At 40.7% G+C, this 14,481-nt stretch overlaps 1 protein-coding gene across 2 annotated transcripts; it reads right to left on the bottom strand.

Moving 5' to 3' along the window:
* Nucleotides 1-1,915: 1,915 nt before the first annotated feature.
* Nucleotides 1,916-12,734, bottom strand: LOC120019568 (nuclear receptor subfamily 2 group E member 1). 2 transcript variants are annotated; one of them, XM_038962872.1, is made up of 9 exons: nucleotides 12,677-12,734; nucleotides 9,897-10,042; nucleotides 7,570-7,657; nucleotides 7,067-7,302; nucleotides 6,520-6,666; nucleotides 6,192-6,288; nucleotides 5,869-6,018; nucleotides 5,303-5,411; nucleotides 1,916-2,078 (listed from the first exon to the last, which is right to left on the bottom strand). In XM_038962872.1, exons 1-9 carry the CDS (start codon nucleotides 12,732-12,734, stop codon nucleotides 1,916-1,918), a joined length of 1,194 nt encoding a protein of 397 aa, XP_038818800.1. The 2 variants fall into 2 exon arrangements, with proteins under 2 accessions (XP_038818800.1, XP_038818801.1); XM_038962873.1 differs by having other exon boundaries at nucleotides 12,710-12,734.
* Nucleotides 12,735-14,481: the final 1,747 nt, after the last annotated feature.

Here is a 14,481-nt window from a genome sequence, read left to right as displayed (position 1 = left end):
CTCAACCAGCTTCATGAGGAATGCTTTTCCAACAGTCTTGACGGAGTTCCCACATATGCTGAGCGCTTGTTAGCTGCTTTTCCTTCACTCTGCGGTCCAACTCATCCCAAACCATCTCAATTGGGTTGAGTAGTTGTGGAGGCCAGGTCATCTGATGCAGCACTCCATCACTCTCCTTTTTGGTAAAATAGCTCTTATACAGCCTGGAGGTGTGTTGGGTCATTGTCCTGATGAAAAACGAATTATAGTCCCACTAAGTGTAAACCAGTTTGGGTGGTGTATTGCTGCAGAATGCTGTGGTAGCCATGCTGGTTAAGTGTGCCTTGCAATCTAAATAAATCACTGACAGTGTCACCAGCAAAGCACCATCACACCTCCTCCATGCTTCACAGTGGGAACCACACATGTGGAGAACATGGTTGGAACCAAAAATCTCAAATTTGGACAGATTTCCACCAGTCTAAGGTCCATTGCTTGTGTTTCTTGGCCAAGCAAGTATCTTCTTCTTATTGGTGTCCGTTAGTAATGGTTTCTTTTCAGCAATTCGACCATGAAGGCCTGATTCACGGTCTCTGAACAGTTGATGTTTTGATGTGTCTGTTACTTGAACTCTGTGAAGCATTTATTTGGGCTGCAATTTATGAGGCTGGTAACTCTAATGAACTTATCCTCTGCACCAGAGGTAACTCTGAGTCTTCCTTTCCTGTGGCAGTCCTCATGAGAGCCAGTTTCATCATGGCGCTTGATGTTTTTTGTGACTTTCAAATTTCTTGACATTTTCCAAATTGACCGACCATGTCTTAAAGTATTGATGGACTGTCGTTTCTCTTTGCTTATTTGAGCTGTTCTTGCCATAATATGGACTTGGTCTTTTACCAAATAGGGTTATCTTTTATATATCATCCCTACCTTGTCACAACACAACTGAAGCTGTCAAGGCAAAGGGTGGCTACTTTGAAGAATCTCAAATATAAAATATATTTTGATTTGTTTAACACTTTTTTGGTTATTACATGATTCCATATTTGTTATTCCATAGTTTTGATGTCTTCACTATTATTCTACAATGTAGAAAATAGTAAAAATATAGAAAGAATCTTGAATGAGTAGGTGTGTCCAAACTTTAGACTGGTACTGTATATAGTTTTCCCATATCAGGGAAGATTAAATGCATAGAAATATAATTAATAGAACAGACTAATCATATACTTGAATGGGGACTCCCGTTCTATTAATTATATTTCTATACATTTAATCCTATCCGATAGGCGAAATCCAGATAGATACAAAAAATGGGCCCTGATCGGCTCTTTCCTCTCAATCCTCTGAGTGTATGGGATCATCACACGAGCTTGTAGAGAACAGTCGGTGTTGTCCCATCTAGAGGAGGTGGTGCCTCCTCTTCGGCAGTTGTGACGCTCCACGGCCTTTGGTTTCAGCACTGGGTCAAGTGCAACCCATATCACATTTGACCGTGGCTCGAGTTGCGAGTAATCTTTTTTGGTTTCTTCCATCCACTCAGATTGAACAATGCAATAAAAGATTGAAAGGGCATTTGTTGTGAAGCTCATTGGTCTTAGAGACACTCAAAAACATCTCCACGTTTTTATAGGTTCATCAATTATGGACAGATGGCTCATTCCACTGTTATTTTGTAAAAACCAGAGATTGCAGTATTTTGTGAAATTGTAACCTACTTAAATTGGCTAGGCAATTCTATTAGGGAAATTACATCCTCAAAACTTAAGCCTAACCCAAAGGTGATTGTTCTACTTGGTAAAATCAAGCTTTTTTACTGTCTTCAATATGCATGTAATTTACAAATTACTCAGTTCTTAAAGTTCAACTTGCCATGCGCCCATTAGAACATTTGTGTCTGAGCATTTGCAGACACTCAAAAGCAGGGGAAATAAACTCATATATCGCTTGATTTGTACATATCAGACAGGAGCCTTGTGATGGGCACATTCCCGATGGTCTTCTTGAAAAATACTTCCTCTATGGTGGACGGGCTGACTGACCGCAGAGCTGGTAGAAGCAGGAGCAGCTTCCCAAAGCGGCAGGGCTGAGTTGGATATCTACAATAACAAGAAAGATGCAATTATTTCATTGTCTTTAAATTTCATTTGTGACTGTTTTCTAATTGCACAGTGCCTCCCTGAACATTTTGCTTGTATGTAACTGTTTATATGAATTGAAAAAGTACCCAGCAAATGGAACATCTTAAGGACATTAGGCAACATTCCCATTAGGTCACTTTCAGAGTTTCGGCGAGATATTTTCGCACTGACGTTCTTTGAACATTATAGGAACATCAAAACATTACGTTAACCTCGGGACCATAAGATGACGTTCAGTACAGGTCCTGGTTTGGTCGCACTATAACATATAATAAAGTACTTTGATGACCAGGAAGCGTTAGAAATAGGTTCCTATTTGGTTTTGACAGAACATCATCCTCTGGACATTCAATAACTGCGAGGGAATGTTTCAGACAGGTCCTGGATTATTACAGACAAAACGTTACAATAAGGTCGCAGCATGATCGTTAGGGTACGTTACAAAAAGGTCCCCGGGTTGTTCCAATGGGACGTTATATTCAGGACATTCAGTAAACTCAAGGGGACACCCAGTACAGGTCCTGGTCTGCTACCGACAGAAGGTTACAATAAATTATTTTAATGACCATTAGAGAACGTCCCCGTTTGGCTCTGACAGGAGGTCCTCATGACATTCAATGACCACACAGGGATGTTTCATACAGGTCCTAGTTTGCTCAGGCAAGACATTGTGTCATGGTCCCCAATAAGGGTCTGTCTAGATCCTACCCCGTTAGTTGTGGGGATCGAGATGTAATCAAGTATGTTTTTAGGATGCTCTCATAGAGCTGGGCGATGTGGACAAAAAGTTATTTCACAATTACTTTCCATTAGTGGCAGATTTCTAAACTAAATTTTATTCAACTGAGATTGTATGATTCAAGAAATAAGTTAGCTAGTTCATCTAACATTTCCAAAGAATGTATGATTGATAGTTTCATGTGCCACCTGTCAAATTGGGATTCAGAATGATTCGATTTCTTTAGGGCTCTATAGTGATTAATTTGCCTACATCTTTTTTGTTCATATTGACCTAGGCTAGCCTATATGCTACAAAATGCACCACCTGAGGAAGTGGGGACTGAAAACACATTAACTAGATTGCTAACTCTAAATATTATATTTTTGCTCAACAGATATCTTTTTTGTGCATATTGGCCTAAGTTATAGGCCTATGCTACACTACCTGAGGAAGTGGGAACTCAAAACATATTAGCTAGATTGCTAACTGTAAATGTGATTTTGTTGCTAGTTAGCGTTGATTGTTGATTAATCTATCAGTAAATGTAATGTCCTACAAAAACGTTCCGTCTATAGGCCTAGGCTACTTAATGTGTTCGTTGTGAATGGGGGCGTTATACGCTCCGAGGGTGCAACATCTCTAAACCTTATTAGCCTACATACTCGGTTGTAAAGTGGTGCAATTTGCTCAAGATTGAGAGTTGATCAAATAAATATTATACTGACACAAAGCTGAATTTATGCCTTCTGGGAATGTTACAAAATTCAAAAGTTATGGGCGGAGTTGGAAAGATGGATGTCAGAAGAATTGCAGTGCAAATCTACTTTTCATTCGTCTGTCTGTATATTTCAAGATATACAGACTGCAGGGGGGTTCCCGATGGGTTGGACAATACTCTTCTCATCAAGTATCTTTTAAAACGTTAAGACTCAAAAACTGGGAATAAATCAATCCTTCATCGTTCAGGTAATGGAAAGGTCAAATGCTTTATTGTCTAAAGATTTTAAGAGCGTGGGCGATGGAGAGAAACAAAATAATGCAGTTTGAGGCCATGTGGCAGAAAGTGATAAGGGCGTGGAGATAGGGGTGGGGCTAGTGGGTCTGGGCAGGTGTGATGTAGTGATGCTTGTCACAATTAGCACTAAGCGATTAGTGCTTTTTGAGGTCGGTTCGGGTTCGATTCAAAAAAAAAAAATAACGATTTTGGTTTAGATTATTTTTTCAACATTAAATGAACTGTGCATTATGTGGGTTGAATGCTGTAACAACACAGAATAAAACAATTAATAAAAGTGCCATGATGGTAGTGACTGTCCATTACTGCTTATCACTTATTAACCATCAGTTATTCACATTACTTTACTCAAATAAAATATTTAAGTTGTTGTGTATATTACATTTGTTTTATTTGATGACTTTATTCTTTCAATCCAACTCATATCGTCTCTATAGAGCTACTGTCTATGCTGTCTATGCTGTCACTATTTTAGTAGTTCTTCGAATTAAATAAAGCATACTTTTATGACTACTGAATATCAACTATCAATCACTTAGATCATGTATTTTCAGGTGGAGATACCTAGCAAAGAAACTGCTCTCTATGTATCCCCTCTTACGCACATTCTGTGTCTTACTTGTAGCAGGCGTAAAAAAAAACAGACGGGACAAGTTAAACGGCTCAATGGATTGTGGTCATTGTAGTTAATTATAACGTTTTCTGTGTTAAACTATGTAGAGCATTGGCGTGTTGGAAACTACAACTCCCTACTACATCGTACAGTTCGGGCATTTGATCTGATTTATCTCCTGAGAAACTGCAGAGCAATGTGCGCATTGAGCTCACAGAAATGGACGAAATGGAATTCAAATAATTTAACCGATGTCTGTCAATTAGTTGTTTAAAAAACAAAAAATAACTTGCATTTAATACAAATAACTAACATTGGGGCGGTAGGTAGCCTAGTGGTTAGAGCGTTGGACTAGGAACCGAAAGGACGCAAGATCGAATCCCCGAGCTGACAAGGTAAAAATCTGTCCTTCTGCCCCTGAACAAGGTAGTTCCTTGGCCATCATCGAAAATAAGAATGCGTTCTTAACTGACTTGCCTACTTCGCGGGACAGTGCATATACTTTCATTGCAGTTTTCAAGATAATGCACATTACGGTTTTTTCCTGGGAAAAAAACGGGAAACTAGACAAAACCTCCACAGGACCATGGCACAACATTTGATGTCATTAGGCGACCATTTCGTAACGTTCTGGGGATGTTAACAACTAATTTTTGTTTGCAGGGTAGCCTATCTTGCTGTGCATAATAGTACAGAAATATGTCCATATTGGCTGGCCACTTGTGTGCCAAGTATTTTGGTATAGTGAACAAATAGCTTAAATAAACAAGTGTCTGCATATCTGTTAAGAAATAAATCATTTCTAAACTGTTAGTTTTTATCAAATGTCTCACCTGGTGTGTATGTAACTGTTTAGAGTGAGCTGTGCCTCATCCTGTAGTGCAGCAATGGCACTGGCGTTGCGAAAACTCCTCAACTCTGACCCGCCATGCGTTGGCACAGCTTGAAGGGAAACGGCACAGACAGTATGGTTACTGACTGCCATTATATTGACATGTACCTGACAAATGCATAACTGTCAATATACATTTCATATTGATGGTCAAAGTACTTCAGACATCTGCATTGAAATGTAAAAAAAAAAAAACATATCTATTTTGTTTTTGGCATTAACATCCTTGGCTATTATTTATTTATTTATTCTAAACTATTGGTGACCTTGCAGGGTTGGGGACAATTCCATTTCAATTCCAGTCAATTCAGAAAGTAAACCAAATTCCAATTCCACATTTTTCTTATTAAAACACATGGAAGATAGTTGGAATTGGGAATTGGAATTTCAATGAATTGCTGAATTGACTGCAATTCAAATTCAATTAACCCCAACCCTGCCTTCTTGTGATTTTAGTGAGGATAATTTATTTTAATATAATTTTTTATGACCCCCTCTTCAACTCACCAGCTTTGAACGTGACGATGCACTTCAAACAGGCGAACTCGGTTGCGTCCAGACGCAGCTGTCTGAAGCGAGTAACGACCTCCTGCAGGGCTTGTATTTCTGAGATGATGTTATTCAACCGCTGGGACTCTGTGTTGTCTGTGTTCATACCTTCAAATAAATGGAATGGAGAATCTGTCTCTATTTTCGCTTTCCTTCCAACGCCACATTTAAATCCCATGGAATCGAAACGAAAATCATCTAAACGTAACATGATAGTAAATAGCCTAAATCTAATCGGTTAAGTAGAGTTAACCTGTTGATTGGTCATATGGGTTACATACCGGAAACAGCGAGCAGGGTGTTGGAGTCCACCGGAATGGCCCACTGCGCTATGCCCAGAACAAACAGTTCCCTCCAGGCGTCCTCCAACAGGATCAACTGTAAAACAGATTACAAACCTCAGTCAGCGCCGCACAATGAGCATGCCTAATATACTTCCAAGAAAATATTGATAGAGAATTAAGGTTTGAACACATTAGTTATATTTTTTGATTACTGTATTTAGGCCTATGCAATTGTACGTTTTATTTTTGGAAAGGGATAGCCTAATAATGTAACTTATTGGCTAATATCTATCCTATAATATCCATACTGAATATAGTGGCTTACCTGGTCAGGTAAGGGGAGCGTGGAGAAGGCGGGAACGCTCTTGGCCCACTTGATGCTCATGAAGAGCAGGCGCGCAGCTGACTCACACACGGACTCCGTAGCGACCTCGTAGAGGTACATGGGCGTGCCGCTGACCTCGTGAGGGTACTGCAATGCAAGAGGTCAATATAAACAAATAGGGCCTCGGGGTTCCATTTGAATAAAATAATGTGCTTTAGGACTAATAAATAGCGTGATCAAATGCATTGGTGCCACATTTGTGACTAATATGTGTGTATCTCATAAAACTCAAAGCACCAACACTAGATTAAGCTGTGGGTCTAATTATAAGCTAATGTTGCCTGCGTTGGATGGAGGTGAAAATATGATTTACATATTGTGTGACTCGAAGCTGCTGAATCGGGACCGGAATGTCAACTTCTAAACCTCTTAAAAGTTGAGAAAGAAGCACGTTGTGTTTTTCCAACGGGCTTGGTTGTACTCCTTGACTCATTGGGCACATAGCGCAGCTCCGTGAGTGAAGGGTGAGCGGAGGACAGGGGCTTACCTTTGGGGTGGGCTGGGCCAGTCCAACGATGGCCTGCCTCTCCGGCGTGCTGGCTACGGCGCTCATTTCCAAGTTATGTGGCTCCAACTGCGTGACCGTAGTGAAAAACGGCGGCCCCGGTAGGCTCGAGCCCGGGAAGTGGGTCGATGAACCGTTCACCTCTTTGTGCCCCCGGAAATATAGGGCGACCTGCTTGCGTATGGTGGAAGTCCTGGGACCCCTCTCGTGCTGAACGGCTGTCAAATTGGAGAGCAGGAACAATACTCTTTAGTAAGCTAGACCTACTCGTCTGTGAATGCCTTATTTATCAAAGTTCTTATTTTGTTCAAAGCTCGGTGAGGTAAAAGGCTTTGCCTCTTATGAGAATGTTATGAATACGTCCTCTGTTTACCCCGCTCTCAGCTGATTACGTTAAATACACTTTTCCATCCGATTTGATCGCCTCAAACCGAAATGTCACTGCCGGCGTGTAGCCAAAATAATAATTAAATTAAGCCTATTACCGTCTTTATTCATGTTCACGTCAAGACACTTTTTCAAACGGCACGCTCGGCATTGGTTTCTGTGCGTTTTGTCCACGGGGCATCCTCCCTATAATGGAAACGAGAGAAAGAAAGAGAGAGAGAGAGAGAGAGAGGGGTGGGGGAAGAGAGCGAGCGAGAGAGAATCACAGTTAAATGTAATTGCTCTGGGCCTCGTTTTCCTGTTGGGATGTAAATTAACCATTACGATGATCGCAGCCTACCACTTGTACGAGGCAACTTTTTCAGCAAGTAGAGAGAACTTTCGCTAATTGCGTCGTTCAATCATATGTCGAAACTGATAGGATCTATAGAAAAGCAACGCCGCTCTCGGATCAGCCTTCTCTACTCAAATCTTACTTTAACATTAGAATGATTCCACAATACCGACAACGGATCGGCTCCTAGACTAGAGAGATATTACCACCTATGTCTGCAAATATTGAAGCGGCTTATTATGCTTACCCAATAATAATGCATCTTGTCACACATCATGAAACATATTGAGGCAAAAATTACAGACAGTAGCCTAGTCGCAAAAAAAAAATGGAGTATGATTTAAATATTATTTAAATATTTAGGCCCATGTTGCCTATTTATCTTTTAATGCAGTGATCTCTGATTTCATTTGAAGCATCGTTTTATCTTTCACTTGTTTGCAAAAATTGCAAGTACTTTGGCAACTTTGTATTTATAGTGAACTTTGTTCTGAACTTATCGGCGGTCACAGTCAGACAGATATACCTAAAGCACAGGTGTCAAACTCATTCCACGGAGGGCCGAGTGTCTGCGGGTTTTCGCTCCTCCCTTGTACTTGATTGATGAATTAACATCACTAATTAGTTAGGAACTCCCCACACCTGGTTGTCTAGGGCTTTATTGAAAGGAAAAACCAAAAACCTGCAGACACTCGGCCCTCCGTGGAATGAGTTTGACACCCCTGACCTAAAGCCTAAACATTTTGATTCTATGTTTAGCGGAGATCCTCTGTAGATAAAGTGATGCGGAAGGGCAAAAAACATCTAATGCTGCTCTTTGGTTGCTCTATGAGTGGTCTGGATCACTGGTAGATTTGGGAATGTTTTTAAGAGCAACGTTACTAACGAAGACTCTGGAAAACAGATCGGCTGCTAAAGATACATAGTGAGATGTTTTTTTTTAACCTTTATTTAACTAGGCAAGAACAAATTCTTATTTTCAATAATGGGCCTAGGAATAGTGGGTTAACTGCCTGGTTCAGGGGCAGAACTACAGATTTTTACCTTGTCAGTTCGGGGATTTGATCTTGCAACCTTACGGTTTCGAGTCCAACGCTTTAACAACTAAGATACCTGCTGCCCCAACGATGATCTTAACACTATGAAGGCTCTGGCACAGTGAGTGAATGACATGCTGTGTTTGAGGGAGAAGCGAATGGCTGTTAAAGGCCCAGTGCAGTCAAAAACGTGATTTCATGTGTTTTATATATATTTCCACGCCATGCGGTTGGATAATACTGTGAAATTGTGAAAACTATGATAATTCCCTTTTACTATAAGAGCTTGAAAATAGTATTGTTTTGGTGGGATGGAGTTTTGGCCTGCCTGGTGATATCACCAGCCAGTAAATTAGTTAATAGACTAAGAGAGTTCCAAACCTCTCTGCCAAAAATAGCTATAGTTTTCAGTTTCCCCTCCCCACTCAGACCACCCTCAGACAGTCCTAGGAAATTCTTGCTTGAGGATTTGCTATTTCCTCACAAGCTGTTTTTCTTTCTTTTTGACAATTTTAATTGAAAAAAAATCACAGTAAGTACTTAATTGTTACCAGAAATGATTTGATTTTGAGATAAAAACGGCTGCATTGGACCTTTAAACAGTTATTTTCCTGGGACGCCATTCTACAGGTGAAGGATGTGTTATTATCACAGCTATTGACTCGATCCCCGCGGCTCAGCAGCAGTCTCATCTCCGAGGATAAGTAGGGCTATTCCGCCCACTGTTGGCTAAATCCTCGGGTTAGTGTCATTACATTAGATTGGATTACACCTGATACATTAAAGCAGGACTGTGCTTAGCGCCAGTCAATGGCCTTGGGTGGCGATGCAATTAAGCCCTGTCGTGCCCTGGGTGGCTGGCCGCTCACAGAGACAAGTTTTAGGAGAGACTTAACCCTGCAGACTCAAGACTGGCCGATAAAGACGCAACATGAACGTGCGTAAAATGCCCAATGTGTGCGTCATGTTTGGATAGATTTAGGATAAAGTCACCACCTGCATTTGAAATAGGTTTAACATTAAATTGGAAAAACACTGTAGTTAGGCCTATTACCTGAGAACCTGATTTACAGACGTATGTCCTGTTTCTGCGGATGCTCCTCTTGAAGAAGCCAGAGCAGCCGTCACACGCGTACACGCCATAATGTTTCCCAGAGCTACGGTCCCCACACACTTTACACGGGATATCCAAGATACGACCTGGAAAGAATAAATACAAATTAATTTATTTATTTCCTTAAGATCAAGATTCAGAAAGGTGTTTTGCGCTTGGAAAGAGCCCCCATCTGAATAAATTCTGCATCCAAACTCATGCCCTGTACCCATCCTCATCATCACCCCTCCCTTTTAATGAAGGAGGACAAAACGAAACACACAGTAACGTGACAACAGACAGTGTACAGTGTCTTCATATACCGTCCGGCCATGGGAATGCACCCGCAAGTTTCTTGTGAGTTCGGTTGTGGGAAGCGTCATATCTGAGGTCTCTGAAGACAATTCCAGGAGGCACACAATGGAGACATTAGGGAAAGTGTTAACTTAATGATTTTCCCCATTGAACCTCGTCTGACTGCCCCGATCTCTACAAGCTGCCAACTCCCCCTCATAATGGGACTCGACAGCTGCTTTATCCCGCAGGTCTGTAGGCCTGCGGATTAGGGAGTGACACGGCACAGAGAATAATGCGCACCAACTCGTTTCACCAACTCAAATGAAGTGTATGTAAATCGACCCCGGAGTAAATGAAAAAAGTGATTTCTGTAAAGATTTTTTATTCAAATCTATTTAAAAGAAGTATATTTGTATGTATATGAGGGAGTCTTTTTTATATAGGGAAAAGAAGGCTATGTAATTACGCTGACGTTTTGCCACCTGCTCATTGATTCACCATGCAGTGACCCGTCAAAAAGGGTAGCATGGGAATTCGGATACGACCCCATAACGACAGAGCATCAAAAACAATCGACTTCGGCGATGAGTTGGGACTTCAACACACCAATTATGCAAAGAGTACCAAAGAAGTCGATGGCAATTACATTTCTCTATCACGTGGTTTTATAAAGGGTTGAAAATCCAGGATGCATCTCAAAGATTTTGAAAAGATATTTGGTGCCATGGCCAGGTTTACAACAAAAACGAATAAATAGGCCTAAATTACTCAAAACTATTCGTAAAAAAAAAAAAACTATAAACCGTCGAAACAATCAATAAACGTTGGGCGATAGCCTAACTGCGCCTCTGAAAAGTTTATACGCCAAGAAGTAGGCGTATAGGCATCACATAAGGAATTAATCCAGTATCGCAATGTCCTCGTTAGACAATTATAATTACGCACTAATAACGTGCACATTTCCCATAAAGCTGTTGGAGGAAAATGTTATGAAATAAAAATGAAGTTTAATTTTGGTGTGTGGGGGAACACGTCGGTAACTTATCTCAATAGGGGTTCCAGTCGTCGCCATTGTGTGCCGTAATTGCTTAAAGATATATGGCATATTCCATTACCGTAATTACCATCAACCCCAAAACCTGCTGAAAGAAGTTAGACTGAGTTTTACTGAGGGAAATGTTTTTGTGACCACCCACAATGTGTGCAATGAACTTGGAGGAAAGCATGCAATATTAGGCTACAACAATTGTGAATTATTCTAATTTAAAAGCTGTATGAAAGTGAATACTTGTAGATTGCTTTCTGAGATTTGCCAAGGCCTATGCGACTAGGCCAAAATAGCAACCAACCAGGCGTTGGTGAAACAAATAATAAACTATATGCGTTATAGGCATATTTCGTTTGGACGTAATGCAGTTTAGCAACACTTAACACAATAACAACAAAAAAAGACATGTATTAAGCTACAGAATATATAATATAGGCTAATTGTTGTTGTCTCATTATTCCAGTTATTTGCACACACATGTAAACATTCCTTATAGTGTCCCGAAATCAGGAACTTTAATGTTTTCTTTCATTTATGATGTACAAAGTCCCATAAAGTCCTGCAAATTTTTCAACCATAGAACATAATTAATTTGAACAAAATGCAAGGGCAATTATTTGTGTATGCCATTTTAAAATCAGTATGGTAAAATATATTTGGCCTGTCAAACACACACACACACACACACACACACACACACACACACACACACACACACACATTGACAAATAGACATAATCAACACAATTGTTTATCAATAAATGAGCTTTTGGGCTATCATGCCAATACTGGCCCATTGGCCCATTGGCCTACCTCCATATAGTTTGTATAGTCTCTTTCACGTACATTTTTTTCATCGTGTTGATAGTTTGGGTGTTTCGCACAAAATTTCAGGAACATTTAGTCCTATATGTTTTACCTTTACTAATCTTTTTAGAAATAAACATCGCAAAACAAGCAGAAATATGCAGTGTTATTTTTATGAGAGAATAATGCCGTACTTATCAACAACAAATAACTGGAATTAAACTGGAAAACGAAGAAGCATAGGCCTACAGCGCTCAATTTAGTTGTATTAATGGATAGGCTAGGTACCATTCCTATGAAAAACATTGTAAAATAAAAATAACATTTTTTTTAAGTAGGCCTAAGAACATGCACAATTATTGTACAAAACCGACTTCATAGTTTAAGTTATAAAATGGGTTACCAGATGTATCCTACCGCAACTCCAAGGTAAACGCAAATTGTCGATGACTTCATTTCGGAATGTTTCAACGCCTTTCACATAATATCCTATTACTTTTCGATTCATACATGTTTGCATTATAACAATGATAAATACCTTACTAACCAATTATAGTTTAAGGAGAAAGATAAACTTTAGTATGCTTACTTGATTTAACATTCAGAATATCCAAACACCCACTTGTTGAACCAGCGGGTTTGCTCATCGTGGACACTGTCGTTTATTTTCTATTTTCAGAATCAAAATCCTCTGTCTGTGCAAAAGCATCAGCTGAACGATATCAAAACATTACATCTACAGTTTTCGCTGAAACCAATAGATTTATGTAAAGTCCTGACTCCTGAGTCGGCCAACTGTATATTTTCCAAGGATTATAAAATTCCAGCTATCAAGCTGGATTTTGGAGTATCTGCAAGTATTGGACGTTGAGTTTCACAAAGTCCTGGCTGTGTGGATAGCAGCGCGATAGCCGGATAGAGAGCCGTCTACACCGGGCGAGAGGCAACGGCTCCTCGGGTGCGCAGAGCGCAACAAGGCGCACAAAGTTGGGTAGAAAACTGCCGTAGCGGCGCACCAAAACAGACGGACTGTCTACCAAGCGAGTCCAGAAGCCACGGAACACAAATAGTCTAAACCAATAAAAAACAATGCTCTTCTTAACTGATAAACAACGACTGGTAAAATAATGCTCGTTCAAACCCGAAGCAGAGGTGACTTTCTGCTGTGAGTCGTTAGATGAAAGCTTAGTAATATTTATGAGAAGTGTCAGAGAAGGCGGAGGGTGGAGAACTCCACTTCCTTCACCCACTTAGCTTGTCCCTGCTTTCTACTCCCAACTCTTGTGTGCCAGGATGACGTCACCCGACTCAGGCTGCTCGCTCTGAGGCAAGAGAAGTAAGAGTTCCGAAGGCTCGCGCAGAGGTTGTAACTGGGAGTGGAAAGAAAACACCGCGCTGTAGATTTATGTGAATTAATAAGGGGTGTTGTGCATGGCTATTGAACGATTCTCTCTACATCTCTCTACATTCTATCTGATTGCTGCGTCTCTGGTGTTTTAATAGACATGTATCAACAGGTGCAACTTTCTCTTTATAGGCTACTTAACATATTTATAAAGTGTTTGATAGGTTTGGTTAAATTGAGCTGCTTTTGTCAACTCCACATAGCCTTATCCAAGTGTTCTTTGGGTAGAGTTTGAGCACAATTGAATGTGCACCTGTTGAGTTTATGAATGTGCAAGTGTGTTGTTACTAGTATTGCCTAAAACGAATGTCGATCGATTATCATTGAGAGGGAGTCAACGGTAGACGGTTTGGGCATCCCCCTCATCTACCAGAGCTGTGTGACAGACAGAGACAGCGGTTCCCATCGCCCTTTAGTAGTTGGGAACGAAGCAGGGGTTCTGGGTCGGGGATGCACACGCTAATGTAGACTAGAACAGTGTGGTGGTCTCCTCCCTTGGCCCCCCTGTGCCCGCTCGCCGGGGCGGAAAGATGCAGCCTCTCCTCTCTGTCTGAGGAGCAGGGTGTGCCGGGGCGAAGGGACGATCGCACCCGTAGACCGCATCATTGACAGTGACACCCTGACCTTGACAGCTTGCTGCGCTTTCGCCCGGTAACTCCAGAAATCCATAATTCTGTTTTTTAATTATGAACATTCCCACGGTACCCTAGAGGACATATGGACGTTGAAAGTGTCGATTTAAACGGACAAGGGCGGGGTACAATGTCGTAGTTAATTGCAATTAGTCGTTGTCAAGTCTTTCACCCTTAAAAACCTGCCTTCAGCATGGCTCGCTTGGTTTAGTCAGTTTTGAGCATGCTCGAGCTGGTCCAAGTATCAACTTCTCTAAGTTTATTATATATAAATATAATGAATGTGTTAAAGAGCAAACTACGCAGGTGGATATCATCAGGCCTATCAAAACTAAAACTTTGACTCTTTAGTAAACG

Source organism: Salvelinus namaycush, chromosome 24 (genome assembly GCF_016432855.1).
Source record: "Salvelinus namaycush isolate Seneca chromosome 24, SaNama_1.0, whole genome shotgun sequence".
NCBI lineage: Eukaryota > Metazoa > Chordata > Actinopteri > Salmoniformes > Salmonidae > Salvelinus > Salvelinus namaycush.
The sequence above is the reverse complement of the archived record's forward strand: the minus strand, read 5'-3'. Positions and strand labels throughout refer to the sequence as shown.

What these genes read in the sequence shown, in the direction of transcription:
- LOC120019568 (XM_038962872.1), bottom strand. Translation starts at nt 12,734, where the DNA reads ATGAGCAAACCCGCTGGTTCAACAAGTGGGTGTTTGGATATTCTGAAT. An exon ending in TCTGTAAATCAGGTTCTCAG is followed by an intron (nt 7,658 to 9,896) that starts GTAATAGGCCTA and finishes TTTCCATTATAG; the next exon opens with GGAGGATGCCCCGTGGACAA. An exon ending in CATCGTCACGTTCAAAGCTG is followed by an intron (nt 5,412 to 5,868) that starts GTGAGTTGAAGA and finishes TTTCCCTTCAAG; the next exon opens with CTGTGCCAACGCATGGCGGG.